We start from the raw sequence: 25876 nt of genomic DNA, 5'->3' as shown, positions 1-25876 counted from the left end.
TGCTCTGAAATGTAATGGTGCTAACAAAAGCTCTTCCAGTCCTTATGTCTTGTGTGTGTGTGGATGGGACTTATGCAACAGGACGTTATCTCCCCCTTCATTGAGAGCAGAGGAGACACTACAGTCAAAATGTCCCATGCTTCTCTACGCTTCATTAGTCCTGCTTCATTACGCAGCCATCAGTTACATTTTGGATTGTAACCCAATCCATGCTGTGGGTCACAGTGTAAGAGAAAGAACCATTTAAGGTCGAAACAATTATGTTTGAACATGATGCAGGTCTCCAGAAGTGGTTGTTTAATGCAGATATACTATGTGTTTTATTGGTCACAAGATCACTTAAGAAACTAATATTGGTTTCATTAGACTTTAGCCACAGGTTCATTTACAAATTGGGTCAATTTGGGTCAAATCGTGCTTGCTTTTGACCTGTGTGTATTTTTTTGTGCGTGAGCATCAACTGTTCCACATTATCTACGTCATTATCGACGTAGCGTATGAATGCTGAGGGACATCCTGAGAGCAGGATATCCCTCCCACACAAGAGCAATTCCCTTCCTTCCACGCACTCACCTCCATGGTTGCCAGGACTTTCAGGAGAACTGCCCTCCACCTGCGGTGGGACGTCTGGCCGGAAGCTGTACTTCTCATTATTCCAGCCAGTCAGGGGTCTGGGTGTACATGCCTCATCAAGGATGTTGCCATCTGTTCCTCTATAGTCCTAAGCTGTACAGCTTGAATCACATACAGCTTTTTGTTGATCTAAGCAATGTTTCTTAACAGAAGCACTTATTTACGGTCAACTGGTTTACAGTGTCGTATTCTGTATAACCAATACTTTCGGCTGTAACTCAGAACATTTGATATTATTACAGCTGCAAGAAAATACATTACAATATAAAATGGGTTTAAACTATGAATAAGTATATCCATATAAAACTTATTTCATTGCTGGGCTGTGGGTTGCAATCAGTTTTTGACAGCCTTATTTTTAACAAGTGGCCTGGGGAATAATATGACGAAATATCTTCATAAGCACCACAAACCTCTGACCTGATTTCTATTTGTGCAGCCAGGATGACGTATGATGCAGACTCAGGCACAAGTGACGCTACCGGGTCACATTATTTCCACTAAAGATAGCTGACTGGGAACATACGGTATGTAGGCAGGTGGGCTTCATATACTTTTTATCTTTTGATAACCATACAAAATACTGCAAGAAACCATGTACTTCACATAACTGCAGACATTCATAACTATGTGTACAATCTAAATTCTGAGCTGATTTTAAATCTTCCTGACCTTCTGTCATTGCATTTACACTTTAAAAAAAGATGCTTTAAAAAGGACAAACAACTATATTTCTTAAAAATGCAAAACTTGTATTGTGCATACAATAAATAGTGCTTACAAAGGGATTTTGTCTTGTGTACAGACATGGTTTCCTCTTAAGAACAACACTTACACAGTTGATATGAAATCCATTTAACTTCAGTGAGACCCCACAACACTTGAGGTGTGACTACCGACGTTACGGGAGTGGGAAAGGTTTAACTGGCCACATGCACATCTTTCCTCTGGCAACAAAAAGGCCATGTTTCAAAAGAGTCTGATTAAAAAAGAAAGTCTCTGTATGGCAAATAGACCTTGTCGCCCCTGCTCCAACTGAAATGTAAAAAGAAGGTAATGTAATGTTCCTCTGAGCAGATGTGGAGCTTGCTGCATGCACCTCCTCTGCTGGCAGCTCCAACTAGAGACATAGCCTCCAAGGTTCACTGCGCCCAAATATCAGGACACTCAGGGACCATGGGCCAGGGCACTGGAAGACTCCTTGCAAGGTCTTCACTGACAGAACCAGATATCAGCAACTCTTCACAGAAGAAACCTTGCTAAGGCCGGTGGAACCTACAAAGTATAGAGAGGGGACAATGAACATAAGCGCCATGATCACATCCACAGGCCTCATCAATAAGAGCTTTATTAATAGCTCAATTGACAGTGCTCTCAGGCTGTCCTCTTTAGAAATGGGGTCTTGCGTAAGCAAATCCCAGTATAATTCTGACCATACTCTGCTTTTTTTAAATGCTGAAAGTCAAGTTTAGGGTAAGCAGAACGTAAGCTAAATCTGTACAGACATTTATTATTTTTGTCAGGGTGTGCTAACGTGTGCAGATTTCGGTTTCCCAGAGGAGACAATGCAGCTATATTTGGTACAACCCTGTATACAACAGTAAAGGGCATATTCAATGATGTGAAATAAATAATGATAATAATAATAATGTGTTGAAAGGGGGGCCTGACCCGTTAAGAAGAATGACTGCGGGAGCGTCTAATTAGCACCAGTGACGGTTATTTTTGATTAGAACCCGCAATGTTATATCTGTGTTTGTATTTAGAGAACCACACACACTAGATAGAGTTCTGACCGGATTCCCCACAGTGTTTTGACATAATACAACCACCAGATAATTGAACTATTTTTCAATAAGCATAATCAGTGCATGTTTTAACTTTGTTGCTGTCACACAAACTGACCTGCACACATCAAACGAAGCGTGCACTGACCTTGTCAGGTGCTTGCTCGAAGAATGAACCTCCATCTCATTACTTTTGAACTCGTTTAGCTCCTTCCGTATTGCTGCCTGTGAGACACAATCAATAACAAAAGTAAACCCCTGGGTGTGGCCCTGTACATGCGGAGGATAAAGTTATAATGCTGTTAAAATGGAATTTCAACTGTGAAATGACAAGCTATTTAATGTCAGGCAAATATTTGAGGACACCAAGCTACACTTTGTTATTATGAGGAGGAAAGTATTAGTATGTGGAAAGTAATATATATATATATGGATTGAATCATCAGCATTAGCCTGGTAGTACTGTTATGTGCAAAACACATACTGTATGTACTTTCCTCCTCAATTATATATATATAATTGTTCTGAAATCTGATTGAGAATTTAGATGAGCATCTATAGAAAAAGTAAGCAATAGCTCCTTAGTGTCTGTTTTACTATTGACATGGGTACAGTATGTAATGACCATTTCAAGTGAACTCAAGTGGTAATAGAGCACAGTGCTCAACAGGGGGTGCTCTCGGGCATACCTTGTCAGCAGCTGACAGTCTGGTCCAGGGCTTGTCAGCACGCCTGTCATAATCCTGAGCTTTTGCTACCTCCACATAGTCACTGAAACGAATAAGGATCTTTCTGTCCCGCAGTTCATCAACTGTGGGTCGCTGGTTAAGCTAAGGAATAAAAACAGTGGCATTTGTTATGGTACAAGTCAGCCGAAACATTGTTTCTATTATTTTGTAACTCATCACTGATCAGTTAACCTTGGGAATGTGTCCCTCGGGAGAGGATGGGAAGGGCAGTGTATTGTCCGGTGCATGTTTCTAGTTTGTAAATGTTGGTGTCTTAAGGTGGATGTCCTGCTTACCTTTCTGTTAAGACGCTGTTTAATTTCCCTCCTTTCTTCTTGCTCTATCTGGTCGTTCCTCTCTGTAAGACACAAAGTGAGAGGTCCCATATAAGCACAAATACATACAGACAGGGAAACAAGTGATGGACGGTGTCAGGACAAGGTTTCAAGTTAGTGATGCAGAAGTAATGCGGTCTGCAGTTATTGGTCATGACACTTAGTAAATCCAATCTCACAGAAAAGCAAGGTATTATGTGACAATCAAAACTGTCTGTAAAAACCATGCCAAAATATCTAGCTCACTTCAGATGGGGACACTTTAGCATCTGTTCCCAGAGACAAAAACAAGGACTGGCCTCAAGCCCTCACATTTTCTGTGTCTGCCTGTATAATTTTTTTTCTTAAACAACAGCAGCCCAGATTTACTTGAGGTTACTTGATTAATGTGCACAAAATTCCAGTAAAAAAAAGAAAAGAAACATTTATAATCTCCACAAGATGGATTAAGTGAGTCTGGACTGTGCTGTACCACTGGAGTAAAGGTGGAGTCAGCGTGTGTCTCCATCAGATTCTATCAAATCTGTTGCAGGAGGATCAAAAATAAATAATACTTGAATTCTAATTCTTTAGAGGCTGAATGTCACTTCAGTATGATTATAAGAAGCAGCAAATCTACTATCCATAGTTTGCATCATGGACCTGGAACAGGTGTCCTTTTGCTAGAAGTGTATGGTCTTTAGTCTAGTGATTTGACAGTGCATTGTGTGTTGCATTTTGACACTGTGGAAGAAGGTGGCTCGTCTCAACATCAGACAGGTGCTTAGTTTGGGCCAGAGTGTAGAGCACATGGATGCCACCTCTAAACCACAAGCATGAATTAAAGTCTCAACCATAGGTAAGCAAAAACACAGAGCCACACCAACTTGTAAAAGGACAGTTTCACAGATTGTTCATTCCTCTGTCGCCTAAAGCAAAAGTCTGCTAGATCACTCTCCTCAGGGTCAATGAAATGTAACAAATGTAATCAATCTTGATGAAAATGATCATCAATTCAGTTCTCGTATTTTTGATGTATTTCAACTTTTCAATATTATTTTAGTTTTAGTAGTATTAGTAGGCTATTCATTGAACTGCACAGATTTTTGAAAGGGTTGTAATAGTTGGTATGTATATGAAATCTAAATTGTGAATAACACACTTAAGAACACTTCTTTTGCTATGTCAATAAATTGTTCAAAATGATGGTAGTATGCCTCATCATCATCTCCTAAACCCCAGTATTGCAGATAGTATTGCAAATACTTAAGTGTTTAAATATAGTGAGGACATAACAATAAGAACCTGATCACACCCTGATTCTATTATTGCCAATCCAGTACTTACGCTTCAGGATGTTCCGACTTTCCAGTTCTTCAACAGCTGGCCTCTGGCTGAGTCTCCTACGGAAAAACACTAGAATCACGTTTTGGACCATTTTGATCCACTTTCCCCTCAAGTAATAGTCTTGCAGTCTGGTACTAGCACGCTGTTTGCCGGAAAGAATGTGTAGAACACCAAGATCTACACATCTTAAAACAAAATCGTGAGTCCCTTCTTGAGTCTATAAACCAACTTCGTTTACTAAATCGCGACAAACTCAACATCGGGGAATAGATCCAGGTGTGATTAATCACGCGTTAAATCCGTTTTACAAGCATTCTTCCTTAATATGTATCTCTGAGTATGAATCGCAGCACTTGCCGTCCAAAAATTACTGTTGTGACAATAATACGACACAGTAAATTCGCTAAGTATCCCAAAGAGAAGTAGCCTATTTGACTTAATTGGGTATCCGGGCTTCTCTACTGCAGATGCTGAGCGCTTCGCTGTCAAGTCTGCCTCGCAACCTGACGCTGTTTAGAGTGGTGTGATGCTGGAAAGCCTGTCTCCCTTTTCACTCCATGCATAATTTCTGGGGGCGGTGCCTAGCAGGAGATTCCCACGCACACTTTGAATACGCCTTGAAAACTGCTGCAGTAAGGAATTTAAAAGCAGACAGAACGATGCAGTGGAGCTAATGGTTAATGAAAAAATAGTCCAAAATATTTCTCCGAGTTAAAGGCTCATTACACACATGGTGATTATGGTAAAATGTGGTTTATTTTTAGATCGTTATGCCCTTAGATCAGCGATACTTCCGTATTGTTTACAATTAGGAACACGGTGTGGCAATTATCAATAAGGTCTGCAAAGAGGGAATCCCCTGCCTATAGATGTGCACCGAGAAGGACCCAGACAGACATGCTTAGCATTGACGCTAAAGTGGATTCGTAGTTAAAATTACACCATTCGATTTCCTCAATAACTTACATCGTAATTTGAAGCTAAACATGAGCTGTCGGAATACACAGACAATAGACTACTACTGTTTTGATACAATATGTATTATATTTAATACCCCACGCTATAGGCCAGGAAATAATTATGACTATAATGGACTGGACTGCTAAAATATTTCCGGGCCACACAAAACTAAATCCACAAACAAATGCCTTTCTTTCTTCTCCACACCAGCCCATCCTCTACATTTGTGCAACTGCCATAAACATAAGTAAGATGACCTCAAACTTCATGTTAAAAGTCTTCATATTGTCTATAGACAATACAATGAAGCCTCACTGCAAACCTACTTACTTATTTCTCTTATTTGGGAAAATGGACCACCTCACCTCTTTCTTGGCCTTAAACACAACATCTGTATAGACCATGTTTCCAACTGCAGGAACTGCGCTGATGGGGTGACAGTCCATTTTCTCACCCTGACACATTTAAAAATGACAACTCCACAAAAACCTTGCTATTTTCAGTCCATTGATTGTTATGGCCCCAGTCATGGAAATAATAGGTGTACAGATGGCAACTAGGTTCCAAGCCTAAAATAGAACACATTTAATAGCCTCATCTGTGACTGGGACCACATTGGGTTTATCATAAAACAGAATCACTTGCACAGAGATGGACATGACAAGTGTCCTGACATGAGCACCAACCACAAGGTTAATATGGTACTATACTTTGTATCAAAGTGGTACAGATCAGGGGATGGTTAACTTACCAGCCCATCTAAATGGACTTTCACAGGGAAAAGGTTCTTATTGTCATTTGTACTTCCTAGGCATTCACTCCTCACTCCATTCCATTTGGTACAATGTGAAAGTTCCTGATTTGTTGGATGACTCACCAGAATGTCAAAGCCATGAGCCGGCTGCAGAAGCAAGGCTGATGGGAGTGTCAGCCCATGGAAGTGGAGGAAAATTGCACGAGTCAGGAGTGGTGGCTGAGGCCTACTAGTGCCCGCTGAGGTGTGTGTTAATGCCCTGGTCCATCTCCTGGGGTAACCGTGACAGGGTCTGAGACCAACACACCACTGCTTGATGTGGTGTCTGAGAACCAGTTAAGTGTGCCTGGGACACCCTGAGGCGGACAGTTGCCAGGAATAATTAAAGAAGTCATCTTCCTTCTATGTTTATATAACTTTGAAAAGGCTTGGGTTGGATGTCATGCCTTGGGTGAGTCCTGACCTAAATGTCTCTCCTAGTAAATCTTGGTATGGGGAGATAGACCAAGTGTAGCCGGGCACCTCATTTTACTTAGAAGCCTGCTCCCTCTGAACCAACTCTGAACAACCCAACTGTTCTGTAATGCATGTGTCAAGGTATATATTTTTTGTACATTATGGATTGGCTTACATGGCCCTATATGCCATTCAAAACTCTGGAGGGTTCAAAAAGATGAATCAGGTTCAGACTCAGTTCAAGCTCAGAGCTTCATGTAAGGTCAAACATAAATGATTAATGCAGTCTCCTGTTTGAACCTGAGTCTGAACTTCACAGTAGGTCTACAGATCAAGGAAACAGGCAAGCTGAGGCCACAACGAGAAGTCATCTTCAAAATGCATCAAATAGTGGTCACCTGTGCCAACAATGTGAAAGTGCATCAGCTATCGTGTAGAGATTCCATCCAAGATTGATACATAGCAACTAGAATAATCACAATACTATCAGAATTATTGAGAATATAAAGCCATGCAAATGGTTGACGAATCAACATGTGGCACAAAAACAAAGAATCTGACAAATCCTTATCTTCCTCAATATATGCCTATGCCATTCCCAACATCATGGTAAAAATAATAAGAAAAATGATCTGAATGGGGGTAACAACATCTGACATATAATGGCAACATCTGTTGCCATTAGAGATTGCAAGGCTGATTATCAGAGAGAACAACCCGTGGAGCACATAGTTAATTACTCCTTGTGGGAATAGGGGGTTCATGGTGGCAGTGTATAATTTTGTACGGGTCTTTTTTGTGCAGTCTGTGATATCCTGCACTTTTTACTTCTACAACTTGAGCGTAGCTTCTAAAAGCAGCAATATAATTGGGATGTTGCCAACTCTGATTCTGAATGTTTTATATAGACATACATAGGTTTCAGATGGACCCAAATTCAAATAGCAAATGTTGCCATCAGCTATAAAGCTCACACAATCGCATTCTGTAAATGGGAGAACATGCCTGCTTATACAGCTAAAAAGTGAAATAAAAGGAAAGGAATGAAAGGAAGAAGGAAAGAAGTTGACTACTAAAATGTCTGCTTAAAAAGAGAGGGGGGAAATCTTACTCAGAACTTTTTAAAGCCCTGAGACAAAGAAAGCAGTTACAGACCTCATAAGCTACGTGTGTCCTCTCCACCCTACACGTGTGTCCTCTCCACTCTACACGTGTGTCCTCTCCACCCTACACGTGTGTCCTCTCCACCCTACACGTGTATCCTCTCCACCCTACACGTATGTCCTCTACACCCTACACGTGTCCTCTCCACCCTACACGTGTGTCCTCTCCACCCTACACGTGTGTCCTCTCCACCCTACACGTGTGTCCTCTCCACTCTACACGTATGTCCTCTCCACCCTACACGTGTGTCCTCTCCACCCTACACGTGTGTCCTCTCCAGCCTACACGTGTGTCCTCTCCACCCTACACGTATGTCCTCTCCACCCTACACGTGTGTCCTCTCCACCCTACACGTGTGTCCTCTCCACACTACATGCACACTCTGACTCAGGGCCAACAACACCTCTTCACCATGCTGCTCCAGAAATCCAGTACAGCATTTAATACTATCTGTCCTGCTTTTATCAATAGCAGAAAAGAGGATATCTGTACATTTTCTCATCATTCTCAAAGAGAGCTCAAATGAAAAATTCTCAGATGTGTTCAAAACAATCACTATGGTGTGTCTGCAGGGGGGAGGGAGGAAGGGAAGTCCTGGCAGAGTCTCATTAATATTTCAGATGATGTTCCACAGGAAACTGCATCTAGTGCTTATTAAATACCCTGTGTTACCTGGCAACTGCTGTTGCTTGCAATAGAGTTGTACATTTTCACGACAATACAAAAAGTTTCAAAGGAATCAAGTGAATCAAGATGCTGCCCCTCATATTTTAGAGGATGTAGCTTAGGTTGGCTTGTTGCTTGTAGACTAGACCAAATGTATACATTTTCAGTTTGTTCCAAATGGTTCACATTTATAAACATGTTGGTCTGGTTTACTTTGCTCCAAATTGCTTACCTTGCCAAAGTTTAAACATTGTGTGTTCCTTGTGAGTCTGCCTAGAGTGCTAAAATATGAATCCCTACAGTTTGTTGACAGTGTATTGTTGTGGAGACCACTGAGAAGGTAATGACCATGACATAAACTGACACAACAAAAATGGCTGAATTGCTGTACGATAAGGATACCTACTGTAAAATCACACAACAAATAGACATTTCAACATATATTTAGGGCACAGGGGAGCAGCTGTGTGTGGGTTTCTTTTCGCTGAGTCCTGTTTCACACTGACAAGCCGGGCTAGAGCTGTGGCCGAAACAGACTTTGAGCCACAAAGGCCTATTTCGTCTCCTCCCACACCACTGCTGCCAGTTTCCCTCATTATACACCCCGTCCCTCTAGAGCAGATTCAGTCAAGATCGGCAGAGACTTGCCTTGGTGAGGCTGGGGGTAGGAACTGTGAAAAAGGGTGTGTGGGTATGTGTGTGGCCATGAATAACTCATAAACTGTCTTGTCTATTAATAGCTAAAGAGCGTCTCCATAGGAATTAATGCAATTAACATTTCTGAGATGGCTATTGATAGTAAGGTCATCACCCACAGAGCACAGGCATCCACTGACTGAGGCTCTCCCCCACTAGTCTTACAAGGTCCCATTCTCACCACCTTTCTTTCCTAACCACCAATCCAGTCGCAGTAGTGACAGTGGAAAGCTTACTGGGCCAGAGCCAGAGAGATGTAGATCACTGCGGTAAGTCAAGGCCACAATTTCAGAAAGCTTCCCTGGGGAATGTGGTGGTTCAATCAGAGGGGAGTGGAGGACAGGCAATCTGTACATCTGAGCAGGGATAGGAAAACAGCCCTATCTGTGACGTACATACTGCATTGATCGGAGCTGGTGCCGCAGTATTTTAGCTCCAGTGACAACGATCTGAGCTAAATTTAGCAACAGAGGGTTCCCTTTCCCTGTCCTGGGCCAGCCTACTGTTCTGAATGCTGGTGCAACCTAGTACATCAAAGCTGTTCCATACAGGCTGGAGGCTTTGTTCCACAATGCAGACAGAATGACATTCTGTGTTGCATCATCAGACCTATTTTGAAAAACATACATGGATATTGGAAGTATATTGTTTAACACACAATACACCTGCACAAACAATTGTTGAAATGCACACATCGTTGCTTGTGTTTGTATACTGTATGCCTACAATGTATTCTTCTAAGTAATGGTGAAATGAATTGTCTTGGCTTTGTAATAGAGCTGGATTTTTTTTGTCAGCATCCAAACAACAAAGAGACAAGTCTCATACTTTAGAACAATGAACACATCTCAGCTTGATTGGTATCCTATTCAACAATTTGGTCGATATCAGATTAGAGGATGAATTCGCCCTGTTGATGACTGACTCTGAAAGCTGTCCTTACATCACGTTGTGTGACAGGCCCTGTACCAAGCTGCTCTGCAGCCAAGGAGGAACTGGCTCTGTTTGTTCTGCTGCTATTCTGCTCCGAAGGCCACACTGTTCCGATGGAGAACAGACTCAGTGAGCACAACAGCTGCTCACCCTGTGGGTCCTCAACCCACACTCAGCTTCTAAGACAAGGCACAGTGTGCCGCCACCTCAATAAGCACAACTGATTCACTCATTAGGATTCACTGTGTGTCCTGAAGACACCAGCAGGTACGAGGTGAATAGTCGGTGAACACAGAGAGGACAAGGAGGAGGGAAAGTGGAAGCTTATCGTTCGCCACCGTTCTAGGGGCTCAGTCGTTAAGGTCCACTCTAAGACCACCATGTTAGTGTTGGAACTCTGGCCAGCCAGGATGGCCGAGCACATGGTGCTCTCATCTTAAACAATGACATGTCTCAGCTGTCCCTCTGTCAGCAGACCAGGAGTGGTGATGCAGCACAACCTGGCCTGGGCCCTGGAGCAGAGGCCCCCCAGCACCTGTGCTGCCTGCAGGCTGTAGAGGACACTATAAGGCCATCTGACGGGGCTGACCCACATGGCGTTGTGGTCTTCACACGCCATTCCTGATGCAGGCGTCCCTCCATGAAATGCTCTCGATCACATCATTATGCAACTTTAGGATGAAAGCAAGCCATCCCCCTGCTTCAATATGTTTTACTCATTTGGATACATAGCTGTCCCTCACATTGTTGTGGTGAGCTAAACATTGTTACATGGTCCAAAGGATTTACTTTGAGAACTCTTACGTCATCTACTAAATACTTTCACATGGCTACTTGTTTTGGTGCACTCACCAAAAGTGCACCAAAACACAATCGGATAATGTTCTATCCTAGTATGATGCTAAGATCCTTTTCCTTGTCTGACATATCCATACACAGTCCTACCCTGGTTGGCAGACTTTCCTGTTGTCATACTTTCCCTCCATTACACAGGATCAATCACTTCCTGCCAGTTATGTAAGCGTACTCAAAAGTCAACTTTATGTAAGCTGTTGACTAGTTATGTCTGTGTTCAGCGAACAATTGATGTGGTCTCATTTCCTACAATAACCCCACTATATTTGGTTTGTATGCAAGTTAATTTTGTATGCATTCCAAGCATTACCTCCGCAGAGTAATTATTGTAATGGGTAATATGTAATTTCCTACATTTATAAAGACATGCCTTATACTATTACATTTGTTTGTAGTCATTTATTCATTAGGTAATATTTCTGATATTCCCCAGTCAGCCTTTTCCTTAAGCGGCACGTTTTTCAGCAAGTGTTAAGAGTCACACAAGAGCACGTGGAGATCCACATGGATGGAGGCGTGTCAGGGGTGTGCTGGATGGAACAATAACATTCCAAATATCTCCACTGAAGTTATGGAATTTTTCTAATTCATTCAACAGTTCATGATCATGGCCCGGGCTAAAAATAGCTTTGGTTTATGATGCTTGCGTTGATGACACTGTTGTTACTGGCTAACTGCTCCTGGCATTCAGACTGGCACGCAGCTGTGAGATGCCCACGGGTGGGGTTGAACAAAGCACACGTGAGGAAGCTTGATGGCAGGCTTAGAGAACCTCACAGACATTGATCTGAGGCCTTCTGGCAGTCTAAACACACTCCTTCTAAGCCGTCGCACACAATACACTCAATTAAAACATTAAAGTGAGGTAATATTCATCACGATCAACAGATTAGCAGAGGGTCTTGACTCTTAAAAAAAATCTTAACACATAAAACACATAGCCAAAGAACATTCCCAAAGGGAGTTGGGATAACTACCATAAGTCCTTTACTCCAGACAGAAGGGTGGCTGGGCTTAACTCCCTCCATGCTCCTCTCCTTCTCACACCTACGCTCTATTGATTCCTACCCTGAAGTGTCTGCAAGCTATTTTGAGCCCTCCTGCAAAGACTACTGTCTGAGTCAATTATTGATGTTGTCATATATTTACTTGTGTTAAAAGGGGGACCACTGTATGTCTAAGTGGTATGCACTTAATTATACATAGCAGCCAAAGAGATAAAAACAAGTGATACTGTACTACAGCTCATGGATAGTACTGAAAATGTATATGATGCCAAATCTATAAACCTTACTTTTATTGTAACAGAGCTATCACATATCGCCTGATTTGTTTGTGTTTTCAAATTTGCTGTGTTTTTTTTGTTGCCAAAATGGCTAATCCAGAATTTTGTTAGGATAACAACCACAGTGTAAAAACTGAAAGTGTTAGACCTCCACAAAAATCCCACTCGAAGCATGGAATAATCCCACTAAATTCACCAGGACAACTCTCATTTTTACTTTTTTTTACGCAATGCTACAAATATAATCACAGTATGTTCTGTTTCTTCCACTTTTTCTGGAGCTTTTCAGAAAAGCCTTTTCCATTATCCAAAAATGAATCACATTACAATATCATGAATGACAGGTTAAAATGATAATCCCTTCAACTTTCATATCAATAACCTAAAATCCTATAAGATCAGATAGACATGGGATCATATATTACTGGCAAGAAATAGTGAGGGTTATTGGCAAGGCATTTGTTTGTGGTGAGATACTGGCTCCCCCCACTGGCTGATAAACTTGTCCAGTTTATCAGCACACTATAATACTATCAAATGTAAACCCCATAGAAATGCAATCTTCATTTGGTAGACAAGAGCTTATACTAATATACTTTTTAACAATACATTCTATCAGAGATGTTCAGAAGTACATTTCTGCTAATCCAAAGTATCAAGCCTTTTAGGGACCGGTCTTTGGTCACAAGTCAAATTTAAGTCCCTGAGGGTAATAGTTTTCTGTGTGCTGTGTATTCATTTTCTAAACCGTTTCTGAAAATAATTAATATAATTTATTGGATAAACTCATCATTTCTAGGGACTACCTTGTCCATCATAAGCACATTTGGCATTGAATCAAAATATCATGAAATCTCCCAAATCTATGATTTGTATTAATAACTCTTCATCTCTACATTGAATGTAGTTTCAAAGAAATGTACAGTATAATGCAGAGAGAAAATATGAGACAGTTAGAAAGGAGAAATGGAATGGAATGCTGTTAGGCTAAAACTGTGTCGATGGAATGAAGAGATGATGGAAGCATGTGATCAAACTCATTAACAGACATGGCCAACATAACCTTCTACAAACATGGAGATGGAAAGTGGGACAACAAAACAGCCATACATGGGAGAGAGGGCGGGCTGATGAGGGGTGAGCTGGGCCACAGAGAGAGACTCACTTGGCTAGCTTCATCTCTATCTGCTGGCGGATCTCCTGGCGCTCCTGGTCACTGCGTACTGGGAAGATGTTCCTGTCCTCCAGGTCCTGCTTACTGGGACGGTTACGCAGCTTTACAGACAGTAGTTCTTTCCTCATCCTACGTGGCAATGTCCCTGTTTACACACATACACACAGACACACAAACAAACAAAGGTCAGCAACTGTTTTTGGTGCCATGGCTCACTACACACCATGCATTGTATACTATGAATTGTCAACAATGTAATCCTGTTCATCACACTAACAAGAGACCAGTTTGTTTGCACTGGGTAAACGTTTCAGTTTGCAACAGTAAGCTACACAAGGTTATTTCACATGCTTGTGTTTCCCTGATGACCCACATGCGGTGACATCATCACCCATCAGCCCAGGAAGTAGGGCAGCTCAACAGATGTCGCTGACAAATACAGTTGAATGACTCTCTTCATTTTGGCTACATTGTTAATCTCCCACATGTGCATCCGGAGTAAATAACATCAAGTAACATAACATTAAAACAAACTACCCTGCAGAAAAACAACAACTTGTAGGAGAAACACCAGGATTGTGGATTGTCTGTGCTATTGTACTTAGGACACAGTTTATTATTATTATTTGAAAACCTACCAGATATTACAGACTCGTTCCAGCTCTCCTGGTCGCTGAAGTACTCATCCAGGCGGCGATTCTCTTTGTTCTCGTCTGACTCCTTCTTGCTCTCGGACTCTCCAGAGGGCTCCTTCTCTGTGCTGGACGTACGGGGCAGACGTCCATCTGGGCGGCACTTTGGGGAAAAGCGTATCTCCTTCCCTTGGAAACTGAGGTCACAGATTTAAGCCTCAGATCAGACTCAACATACTTCTACGACAGCTATGTGGAGAATCAGATGGCTGAGCGGTTAGGGAATCAGGCTGTTAATCAGACGGTTGCCGGTTCGATTCCCGGCCTCGCTAAATAAAGTTGTGTCCTTGGGCAAGGCACTTCACCCTACTTGCCTCGGGGGAATTTCCCCGTACTTACTGTAAGTCGATCTGGATAAGAGCGTCTGCTAAATTTAAATGTAATGAGAGAGAGGTTAGGCACCTTACCTGTCCTGTCTATGCTTGGAGGCCAGAGCACGGTGCAGTTCCTCGATGATGCAGCTCGGGGACAGCTGTGGGTGCAGGGAGCCCAGGTGGGGGGAGCCTGTTGGGGTGAAGATCCGGCCTCTCAGCAGAGATCCCTGTGGATCTTTGGGAAGGGTGAAGTTCCTTGGCAGGGTGGCGGGAGATTTTTTCACTGCTATGGGATGAGGCCCTTTTTGGTGGAAATTGCACACGTAAAGATGTTTTCATAGTAATATTATAATTCGCTTGTAAGATAAAGCAAGACATTTTAACAACTGTCTCACCGTCTAAACTGCCTAATCTGGTGAGAAGTTTGACAGGTAGACTGGGTGGAGGAGGGGTGCTGGCGCGTCTCAGGGGAGGGGGTTTGGTGACTTCCTTGGGCCCCTCAGGGGGGTCCCCTGGCCCCATGGAGTTGTCATCAGGGGGTTCAGTCAAAGACGACTCCTCCTCTTCCCCTTCTTCATTCTGACTATGATCTCCTATTGTCTCTGAATCCTCAGTCAAATCTTGAACTGCAAAAGAAAAACAAAGTTTTGTTATTGTCCCTCTTGACGGGTCGATTTCGAACCAATTAATAATCTCTGTCTCCACCAAGTGGTGGTTAAGAGGAATCACATGGGGTTTTCCACAATGTACTGACAGCCTAAACCTTGACATTTCAATGTACCCACTATATGGTAACAAAAACGATAGTAAACATTTAGAAATGTCCTGGCCCACCTGTGGAACGATCCAGATCACTTCCCTGGTCCTCTGACGTGTTGGCCAGGGGTGCCAGGGGCTCCTCTTCTCTCTCCTCCCCATCTGAATGTGTTGGTGTGTCTGGGTCCTCTATGTTGCCCCCGCAGGCTAGACCTGACTCTATAGGACAGAAAACAGCGACGTATTATGTATCTATATTGTTTTCATAATGATAAGTAAAACAACGCAACAAAACAAAATAGTGTGTTATGAATATTAGATGGCACTGGCGTGTGCATGAGTGAGTTTGTGTGAATGTGCACGTGTGTGAGTGACTGGGAGTGTGCATGCAGTCATGCACTCGCACACCTGGCTCTGCCTCCCCCAGGCCTCTTCTGGTGACATCATCCCGACTCTGTCGAGCAGCTGCCTTCTTCTCTATGGCTGCAAGACACAAGCATTTGACCTATGTTTATCTGGTTGAATGGAGCAATCCATACACACGCATTATAGTCACAACAACATTCCAGTTACATATGAATTTGTTTTTAACTGCATATTGAATTATGTGCATTACACTAGCTAAATTCCTACATTAATTACCTGTGGAACTCTGCTTAAGCTTCTCATTTTTCTTTTTTCTCCACTTCCAAGGCTTGAAGATTCGGCCCAGGCTGGCCAATTTACTGTTGCGTCGAACAGGAGGGGTTCTTACCCCTGAAACCAGACAACCAGAGTGGAGGGCCCTCTGTTGTTCCATGACATCTACAAAACACAGAACAGAAAGAGGGCTCTTAGAAAACAACATAACGTACAATACAATCAGCAGGGTCATCAGCAGCTCATGTAATTACCTTGTAAATGTCAAAAGACTGTAAATGGCAGATTTTAAGCATATTTAAGAGAGCAAAATACGAATTATTTTTTTGGGTGATTGACTAATAAAGGACTGATTCACATCTGGAAACTGAGCAGTGTGGAGGACAGAGAAGGATATTGTTTGAGTGTGACTCACATGGTCAAGGCTAACCCTCTGGACCCACACACTCAAACAATGGACTGCTTCTAAACACAACTTATTAAAGCGCATGGAGAAATAAAGGCAGCTCTACTTATTTCCTATGAACAGTAAAAATGTGATGAGTCGCACCTCAACGTCCTTGGTTGTGTTCATGCAAACACACAACACAACAATGATAGTGTAGAGAATAGCCAGTATGAGTATGTATCTCTACCAACAGACATCAGTTGATGTTGCTCAAATAGTACTGATTCCTTGTGCTGGAATGCATTGCCTGCATTCTTGGCTCATGGAAAGGATCCAGTGTGAGCTCATGTAAAAGCGCTGTGTTTTGACTGCCTCATCTGTCACTATGCTGCACTGGGTGGCAGAGACAGAGAGACGGCTTCAGCCCCTGTGAGGAAGGACAGAAATAGGCCCTCCCACACAGTCTGGCTCAAACAGCGAGCTGACACCTCAGGGAGTTTGCAGCTGAGCCGTCGGTTGTTGAGGGAGATGCTGCTTTCTAAATACGAGCTCACTGATACATCAGTTCATTTGACTATAAAGACATTTACCACTGCAGCCTCAGCTCTGAGAATGGAAGGATACTGGTAAAAAGAAAGCATGGTTCAGTCTCAGACAGCTTTAAATAAAATGGGCATCCTAAATCCCAAATTGTGTCCAATATACATTCAAGCTGGACCCAACTGCTGGTCTAAAGGAACCAGGGCCCTGATAGTACATAAAGAATCTGTAAGATTTGTTGTGTTTATAAAAATAGCACTTATATTGAATGAATGAATGAATGAATTTATTTCAGACAATTTACCACAAAAAAGTGATTGGTAAACAGTAGTTATAAAAAGAAAAGAACAATCCCGAACAACATATACATATTCACCAGTATTAGCTCAGCCTCGCATTACATATTCATAAATACATTTTGAACATAAATAGAAACTGATAATTTAAACAAGATTTCCAATTGAATAAACTTGTAAGTATATATACCTCAGACCTCAGTTAATTTTCTAGAGCAGTCATGGAATGTGGAAAGCACTCAATGCCAGAGAAAAATATGGGAAATAGCTGCATTCAGCACAGAAATATTATAACGTGTCCTTGACTCATGTAGTGGCAGCAGGTCCCTCTAACCTTTCAAATTCCACACCCAAAGAGTATACATGTTGATACAATGTTGCCATAAAAATAATGATATTTATTTTAACAAATCTGCACATAACCAACTGTGCACCCAAAGCAACTGACAGTCATCCAACTCTTTGACCCCCAACAATGGGAAGCAGATCAGCTGCCTCAGTCCTGTGTGCCCGACTAACCAGATGTATGGAATCCAGGTCATGCCTAGTTACTGCAGCAAGTATAAAGGGTCAGACCACCGTTACCATGGATACCACTCTGGATGCAGCAGAAAAGGCCCTAGGAGGCACAGAATCAAGAGAGCATGAGGAATACGGGGTTGCTGGGTGGATGAGAAGATTGTTGCCTCATAGACAGAAACCCTACAAGAACCAATCACAGCCTAGCTGAACCAATGCATAATGCAAGCAAGGAATTTCTGTATTTTAAATGTTGCAAGTTGTTGAAATTGGTTCATAATTGTAAAACAGACTGACCTTTCCTTACTAACATTTCCCTTTTTTTTTGAATATCTTGTTATAGTAAATTTATAACGTGTTTTTAAGAGAAAAATGTATGTTTCAAAGAATGGTATGCTCAGCAATGGCATCATCACAATACAGAGGTGTACTTATCATTCTCATTACGAAAATAAATGTATGGATAATAATGTAGCCTGTCTTTTTTTATTATAAAATTGAATATACTCCCATTAATGTATCATGGATAGGTTTGAAAAGCTGAATCAGTTGTAACCCTCAGTTGTAACCATTCCATTATTTTAATCGAGGCTTTGCATTCTGACAAGCAACACAAACTCTAAAATAACTTCCGCCTGACTCCTCCATCGGCGTGGTGGCCTATCATTAAGATTTTAACATGATATTGCACATCTTTCGCCACCTTCAATCAACAGCTAAACATAGAGGCAACAAGGAAACTATAGGTTTTATCGTTTCAACAAACATTTGAATCCTGAAGAGGGGAAAACACTTACGTGCTATGGTAATTGAATCTTCAAGCGTTTCTACGTGGACCTAGCTATCTAATCCCGTGATGCCAAATAAAAAGGAAAACAAGGCGTGTAGTGGTATACAAAAATAGCAGGAGCTGGACGGCAGATAAAAGCCGCGAGAACTCCCTCAAATATGATAAATGGTCCTACTAAACATTCTGTTCAATCTCTGTCATTTGACGTCAATGAAGCGCCGGCATTTCTCCTCAACTCAAATGTTGACCCGCCGCGCTCACATTCAGTTCTGGTGATGCAGGCTACCCGCCCCTTGTGTTAGGCTACGGGGAGCACTATGACTTTAGTTGTTTATTTGAAAGGAATATAATTTGGCAATGTAACATACAAACAACTTACAACTTACATATTTCTCTCGTATTTAGTATGTTTCAAGCACATCAATGTAGAATATAGGCCAGCCTATTGTACAATGATATGTGACGGAGGCCTATTGATCACTGTACATAATTGCCATTTAACATAAGCATGTTCCTTTGTCTTCCTAAGAGACGCTTTGTCGACATTGTTGTGGCAGTAATCAATTGATGGGGAAATAGAACCTTCTGTGGTTTCAAATCATTCTCAGTATATAGCACCTTGACATTATCTTTAGACTAAGTTACAGGGTTGAAGTAGTCTTAGAACATGAGATGGGAATGAATATTCCTCCCTTGGGTTAGAGGAATAGTAAGTACAGTTAAGATGTGAAGCAGTGAAGCACCTGCTACACACAAAACATGACAATATCTCATTCAATATTTACAATACTTTAGATGTGTTCCCTAGACAAATGAGGTCAAGATAGAATCACTCCATACGGATATCTTGAATTGTTAACTCCCAGGGGAGGGAAAGGAAAGATAACCAGGCACTTTATCAGCAGTTCTTTTACACAAGTAAAAACTGCAGCTTGAGTGTCCATCTGTGGAATAGTGATTTTGTACAAAGTACTTTACAATTGATTTTCCTTTACTTTGAAACCATGATATAACTGAATCGGAATGAGGTTATTGATAGCATTGGAGTATGTACTGAGAAAACTAAGACAATAATCCCGTATGCAGACAACATGATTTTGAAACACAGCAGTGTCAATGCAAATTCAAGTTGCCATCATAATATAACAAATCAATCAGGCACACAAAAACATGTCCAAACACTAGTAGTTAACATGCTGAGAAGGAAACAGAAGACAGAACATAGTAATTGAGGCCTGCTGCAAGTACAGGCCTGGAAGAGCATCATCACTGAAGACATTGTATGCAAGGATACACAACCATTTGATTTCTTTATTGTATGATGTCAACCTACATTTTAGAGTCTAATTTAGTTCAATAAAATTGTGGGACTTAGGTTCCAAAGGTTCAGTTGATCTTATAGAACATCAACATTTCTACAGTCACACAAACACAATGTTCAAAATACGTAATTTCTAAAACTGTTAGCCTAATCAAGTGTCTTTACTTGAATACACCAGAGCAAAGTCCACCTTATCATTGTTTTTACACATCAATGATTGTTAGTCTCCATTTATCTTGACACATTCAAAGACTTAATTCTACCAGAAATCTCTCATTTGTAAATCCACAGCCCAGTCCCACAAGATTAAATGTAGCTGCTACTCTCCTCCCTCACACTTTCCTGTGCGTGAGTCAATTCTGTGTGACAGATCAGTCTTTCCACTCCCACTCCAAGCTTAGCATGTTGCTTTAATTACATCTGCCAGTTCTACAAAAAGGAAAATGTTTGCCTTCACGATAAAATCCGGGTGGTTTCAATCCCTATCTCTGTGGGATGTAGGCTTCTTGAAAACACATTATTAACAACAATACGCTACGATCAGTGCTGGTCTGCACTTCCTTTACTGCACTTTGTGAATCACATAAAATGATCAATATTATCTGACTCCAAATCCCTTCTGTGACTGAAAAAGCAGAATGTGGATGTCAAAGGGATCAGACGGCTTCTCAGACATGTTCAAATTTGCAACATATTGGTTCTATTGAGCTCTGAAAAGATTTAGGTCAAAGCATGAAACAGCTATAAAAAATACATTGAGTAAATGGCTGACGGCTCTTTTCAACTTGCCTCGCCAAGAAGCAGACGTGTCCACTCCCCAGTAACCTGGTAAAACCCTCCCTCTTCTTGCCGCCACGACACAAACACACTCAGACATGCACAAATACAATATGGATCTGGTCTATGAACACATGTCATTTGTATCTAGCATATTTCTATTCCAACAAACAATACATTGGATTGAAGGATAATGGGATAGTAAATAAGCACAGAAAAGAATACATGTATGTATACAGGCAAAAATCTAGGAAATCAAGGACACTGTGGATAAAACAAAGCCCAACACGGTGTACAGTATGTAGGCCATGAAACACAAACCAGTGATATCATTATGAGTCTAAATGCTATTTTTTGTGTCTGACGTACCAATGAAGAATTTGTAACCTCTAGCGCCCTAACAATTGCATTGATGCTCTACAGCCTAGTTTTTTTAATTGTCGTTCTTTGCAGCCTAATTTTGGGGGAATCTTGTGCTGTATGACTTTGCTGAAATTCTGCTGCCAGGCGCTGAGAAAACCAGGCTGCCTAATGAACTGTACGACTAGACAGGCTGTCTCAATTCATTCTTTTTATGTGCTCTCAAGCCTGCCTTTGCAAGCTGGCCAATCTCTTGTCCTTGATGCATAAGACTGGCTGTCCCCGTCCAATTCAGTCCTTAATCAGCACTGAAGCATGGTCTGTAGTCTGTAGCTTGGCCAATGGGAGTTACAGATGCCCTGTCATTTATGTGTCCGTTGATTTGATTGGAGGACAATGACATCATGGTTCCCCCTGTTTTTTGGTGTTGCTGTCTGTGGTCCTGAAGTCAGTTGATTCCAGGGACAAGATTGGCTCAGAAACATGGGGTAGAGGACAAAAAGGTGGCCTTGCTTTAGTACTAAATGCTGAGCCACTGACTCTGCATTTAAAATCAATAAGAAAAAAAAACTGAGAGAAAAAAAAAAAAGATCAGGTATTTATTAAAATCCTCCAACTAACCTGCACTATAAATAGCCCTGGTATGGCAGCATTATTGCTGCAATGCCCCACATAAATCACTTTCATTCTTCTAAAGCAAAAGCTAATCAACACAGATCTTAGATGTTCCTAATTTTTTAAGTATGAAAAATGTTCTTGGTAATTTTAATTTATTTACATATTTGCTCAAAATAACCTTCAAACAGAGCTTCATAATGATCTACCAAGCTTTTCTTGTGAAAGGTTTTGAGAAAATAGACTAACCTCAAGAAGGAAGCTCTCATCTGATATCTATTTTACCCATCCCCAGCTATCCTCTGTTCAAATCAAATCACTCTAAAACGTTTACATCCAATTCAAACTAAAAGTGGCTATTGATGCACCTATTTAACTTTAACAGCATAACATTTTACCACTGTTGCTGAACTAATGACAAGGACCATGGTTTTGGATTTCGTTCTCTTCTGATTTAAAAGAAGTTGAGAACTAGTGTCCAGTGACCAGAGGAAACTGGTCTGTGATGTACAAATGACCTTCAAAGCTTTGGGTGAATCCTGCACTCTTTTGGATCTTCCTGTTGGCATAGGTGGCATAGGACCTGCTGTACCTGACAGAAAATCCCAGATGAAGCAGATGCAGCAAGTGCCTACCTGTTCTAACCTCCAGATTAGAACAGGTAGATTCTTGTGACTTTGTGACTCTTTGAAACAGATTTCCGTGCTTTACTCTTTTGACCTCACACATTTAGCTCTCCTCGGTTTCTCTCTCTCTCTCCCTCTCTCTCTCTCTCTCTCTCTCTCTCTCTCTCTCTTTCTTTCTAAATAGGTTAGGTATTCACTCACTGTCCCTTTCTGTAGGTCTATGCGGCCTGTTAGAAATTGTAGATGTACAATTGATGGACCACTGGGTCTCTGTCTCGGCCCAGCTGTGTCAGCCTAGCCAGAGCTCCACAGGGCCAATGACAAGGCCAAAACTGTTAAGAAGATGATGACAGCAATGCTGACAAGGAGATGTCAGTTTGTCAGGAACACTAGTCTGTTAGGGACATTTACCCTCACAGCACAATTTCCCTGAAGCCCCCATATGCACACATAAGCACACATATATGGATGGTAAATACCATCATACTATACTTGAACATCATGTAGATGCACATGTTTTTTCTCCATAGTCCTCTGTAGGTGCAATGTTTTGAGAGAATATCCCACTCGTGTAGCTGGAACCGGGGCTTAGCTTCTGCTCAGCTTCCCGGCTGAGCAGAAACACTGTCTCTCATCATCCTGTGGAACATGTGGGAGGATACTGCCAGGTACCGTTTGCTATTCTCTTTGTGTTGCCTTCCCCTCTAAATGCTCCGACTTAATCATAACCCTGAATATTCACTGCAGGAAAAGCACACCAGCTATATATAGGGCGTCTGATTAAGAAAACATGAAGCATGTCGATTCAAACACAAGGGGTCCTATAATCTCCCTCATCAGGCCCTCCCGCCTACACTGGAAGAGAGCAGGAAAGGAGACAGAGCAAAAAGTGGCTTGAGGATCAATGAATGGAAGACGGATGGACAGAGTCCAGTAAGGGAGAGCCTTTGATGTGACAGCAGCATGTCAGATTAGAGCTACAGGATCAGCTCATATGGGGACGGCTGAATTGACAACGCACCCACAAACTCAGTCAATGCCTGATGATTGTAACATCGTACTTCCATCATACAACACATAAATAACCCTACATATAGCATCATACACACACACCGACTGTCTAAATTCCTGGCTATGAAAGAAATTAGTTTGGTACACAATCGATAACTCCATGAATCAGTATGTAGTCTGTAGTAAATTAATGTGTGCTAATTCTGTAATCTATGAATTGGCTTGGTGAGACTGATGATTCTGAGATGATTTTACTTAAATCAGGCCCTACTGAAAGAGCATAATATGTTCTTATTAGGGGTGAAAGTGAGCAACATGGAGGTTTGACATTGCAGTTGCCTCATTCTACGCATTGATCTGACGACATATGCATGTGAAGTTATTATGTCACAGCTGAATATTCTTTTCATTATTGCAGTATATTAATATTCCCAGGGAACCGACAGTTTATAGTTCTGCTCAAGTAGTGCAAGAAATATAAGTGACAATGGTATCTTCTTTGAGGACTCTCTCTCTCTCATGTCTCTTAATTAAGCCAATATTAAGAAGAACACTATTCTTCAAGTGCATGATCAGGTGGCAGGATCACAGCTGCAGTAAGGGGGCCAGGGGGATTAAAGGGTTAGCAGCAAGCAAAGGAGATGAAGAGATGGGGAGGGCAGGTTCTTACTGCTGCATTGCCCTTTCAGCTGGTCATGCCAGGAAAGAAGCCTGCTAACACTGGAAATATGCTGTGCTGCTATCAAGCTGTGCTCCTCGGAAGATGAGCATGCAGAATGGTAACCGCTGACATGTGACAGGTCCATCCCATCCAAACTCAAGAGTTACAGTAATTGAATAGTGTTACAAGCTTTTTGTTTGTACATATGCAGCAACTGTGCAGTATCAGCTTCACAGTACAAATATTCACTGAGATCATTTTTCATTAACAGTATTGCTTTTCTGTTTGTTTTGGCTGGCACCTGAGAAGCAGTATTATGTTTTGTAACTGATCAATTTTCTAAGCAAAATCTAAAAAATAGCTGCTTATGGTCTTGAGGTTGACCAGCACTCACTTAACATTGGGGTTAGATTGTTGCTTTGGCAACAATGTTAAAGCATAAATAATAATGCCAAATTCGTATTCACTCTGCATGACCACATTGCTCTTATGCAGAATATTACCATGGAAATGAAAAGCCAATGAACATGAACTCACATCGACTAATGTTTACATGTTCAAAGTTGACATACTCAAGACTACATTGGACACAAGTGTAAAGGGGAAAGATTCACCACTGAAGTAGCCAGATAAACACTATCTCATCTTACAGTGGAGGTTCCAAGTGCTGGGCTCAGCCCTTTCTGTCACCATAGAAACAACTAAATACACAACGAGCACTGTCATCAGCTTCTCTTCACTACACTCAATTCAGTGTGATGACACATTTAAGGCACTCATTTGTCCATCAGAGTGTAATATGTTCTCAAGGGTGTGTTCTCAAAAAGGATGCAGGGCAGTGAGTGAGCATATGGTTGATGATTATGAAAGAAAAAATATAGACTTAACCTTCCATTGCAGTAGTGCAATATTGTCTGCAAATTATGACAATCAATGTAAATTGACTGAACACTGATGTGTTTTTTTGTACACTCAAATGGAGAAATGAGTGGCCCCATTTTTGCCAACTTTACAGAGCAAAATACATGGGAGATGTACATTATGTTTTTCTTTGATACTATAATAATCTCAGGTTCGTCTCAGATGCTATGTAGACCAGCATATGCAATCATTTCTATGTAGCTACAGCCTGTATTATGTATTCAAAATAAATGTATGTCATTATTAGAGCTTTTTAGCTTTTTGCATATATTTTTTATTTTTTACGGTGGTGGCCTTTTTAGTGTTGGTCAAGTGGTACACTACGTTTGATGCATGACAATCCGTGAACTAAGCGCGTGACAGCTATAACCCAGAAGAAACATAGCATTAATAGGCTAACCAATTTCAGACAACATAAATTGAACAGTAATAAATATCTAATTCAATGAGGTTTACCTGCTCTGTGCGCCTCACTGATACGAGCCTCCGTGATGATGCTTGGGTCACTTTGAGATCTACCCCTCTGCAACACACAATCCTCATCCGATGTAGCCATGTATAGAGAATACAATTATTTCTAAATGAAATATTGATACCGTTTCCAGCGTCAGCCAACGTTACGTGTATCCAGTAGTAGTACAGATTGAATTAGGTTGGACGACTGCAGCTCATGGTACCCAAGAGGGAATGCTCGGGAAAACCCATTGGAAGTGCGCGCTCCTCTCTGCATTGGTGGTGTGCATTCAAAAGCGCGCTCACGAATCGTGTCGATGTATTGCGGACAGAGATGCTTCATATTTAGCGATAGTAGCTCTGTTAAGGCTGTAGGTTGGCTCTATGTCGCCCGTGGTTAATTGTTTGTTGAATACAAATTCCTAATTTTTCAATCACGACATTT

The 25876-nt window shown here is 41.5% G+C and overlaps 1 protein-coding gene across 3 annotated transcripts; it reads right to left on the bottom strand.

The window, feature by feature from the left end:
* Nucleotides 1-1173: 1173 nt before the first annotated feature.
* Nucleotides 1174-25809, bottom strand: phactr3b (phosphatase and actin regulator 3b). Of its 3 annotated transcripts, XM_062464036.1 has the most exons (14): nt 18694-18897; nt 17897-17996; nt 16157-16318; nt 15923-15997; nt 15593-15733; nt 15154-15384; nt 14852-15059; nt 14391-14581; nt 13744-13897; nt 4810-4865; nt 3445-3506; nt 3110-3250; nt 2569-2645; nt 1174-1908 (listed from the first exon to the last, which is right to left on the bottom strand). In XM_062464036.1, the coding sequence occupies exons 3-14, from the start codon at nt 16311-16313 to the stop codon at nt 1893-1895; spliced, it is 1509 nt and encodes a 502-aa protein (XP_062320020.1). In that variant the 5' UTR covers nt 16314-16318; nt 17897-17996; nt 18694-18897; the 3' UTR covers nt 1174-1892. The 3 variants fall into 3 exon arrangements, with proteins under 3 accessions (XP_062320020.1, XP_062320002.1, XP_062320010.1); XM_062464018.1 differs by lacking the exons at nt 17897-17996; nt 18694-18897 and adding an exon at nt 25435-25809; XM_062464026.1 differs by lacking the exon at nt 17897-17996.
* Nucleotides 25810-25876: the final 67 nt, after the last annotated feature.

Source organism: Osmerus eperlanus, chromosome 1 (assembly GCF_963692335.1).
Source record: "Osmerus eperlanus chromosome 1, fOsmEpe2.1, whole genome shotgun sequence".
Taxonomy (NCBI): domain Eukaryota; kingdom Metazoa; phylum Chordata; class Actinopteri; order Osmeriformes; family Osmeridae; genus Osmerus; species Osmerus eperlanus.
This window is presented reverse-complemented; position numbering and strand designations above follow the sequence as displayed.

Excerpts from the sequence above, each read along its gene's own strand:
- phactr3b (XM_062464018.1), bottom strand. The coding sequence starts at position 25,534 with ATGGCTACATCGGATGAGGATTGTGTGTTGCAGAGGGGTAGATCTCAA. Across the intron at positions 14,582-14,851 it reads TCCAAGCATAGACAGGACAG|TTTCCAAGGGAAGGAGATAC; the intron begins GTAAGGTGCCTA and ends CTGTGACCTCAG. Across the intron at positions 3,507-4,809 it reads AAGTCGGAACATCCTGAAGC|AGAGGAACGACCAGATAGAG; the intron begins GTAAGTACTGGA and ends TGTGTCTTACAG.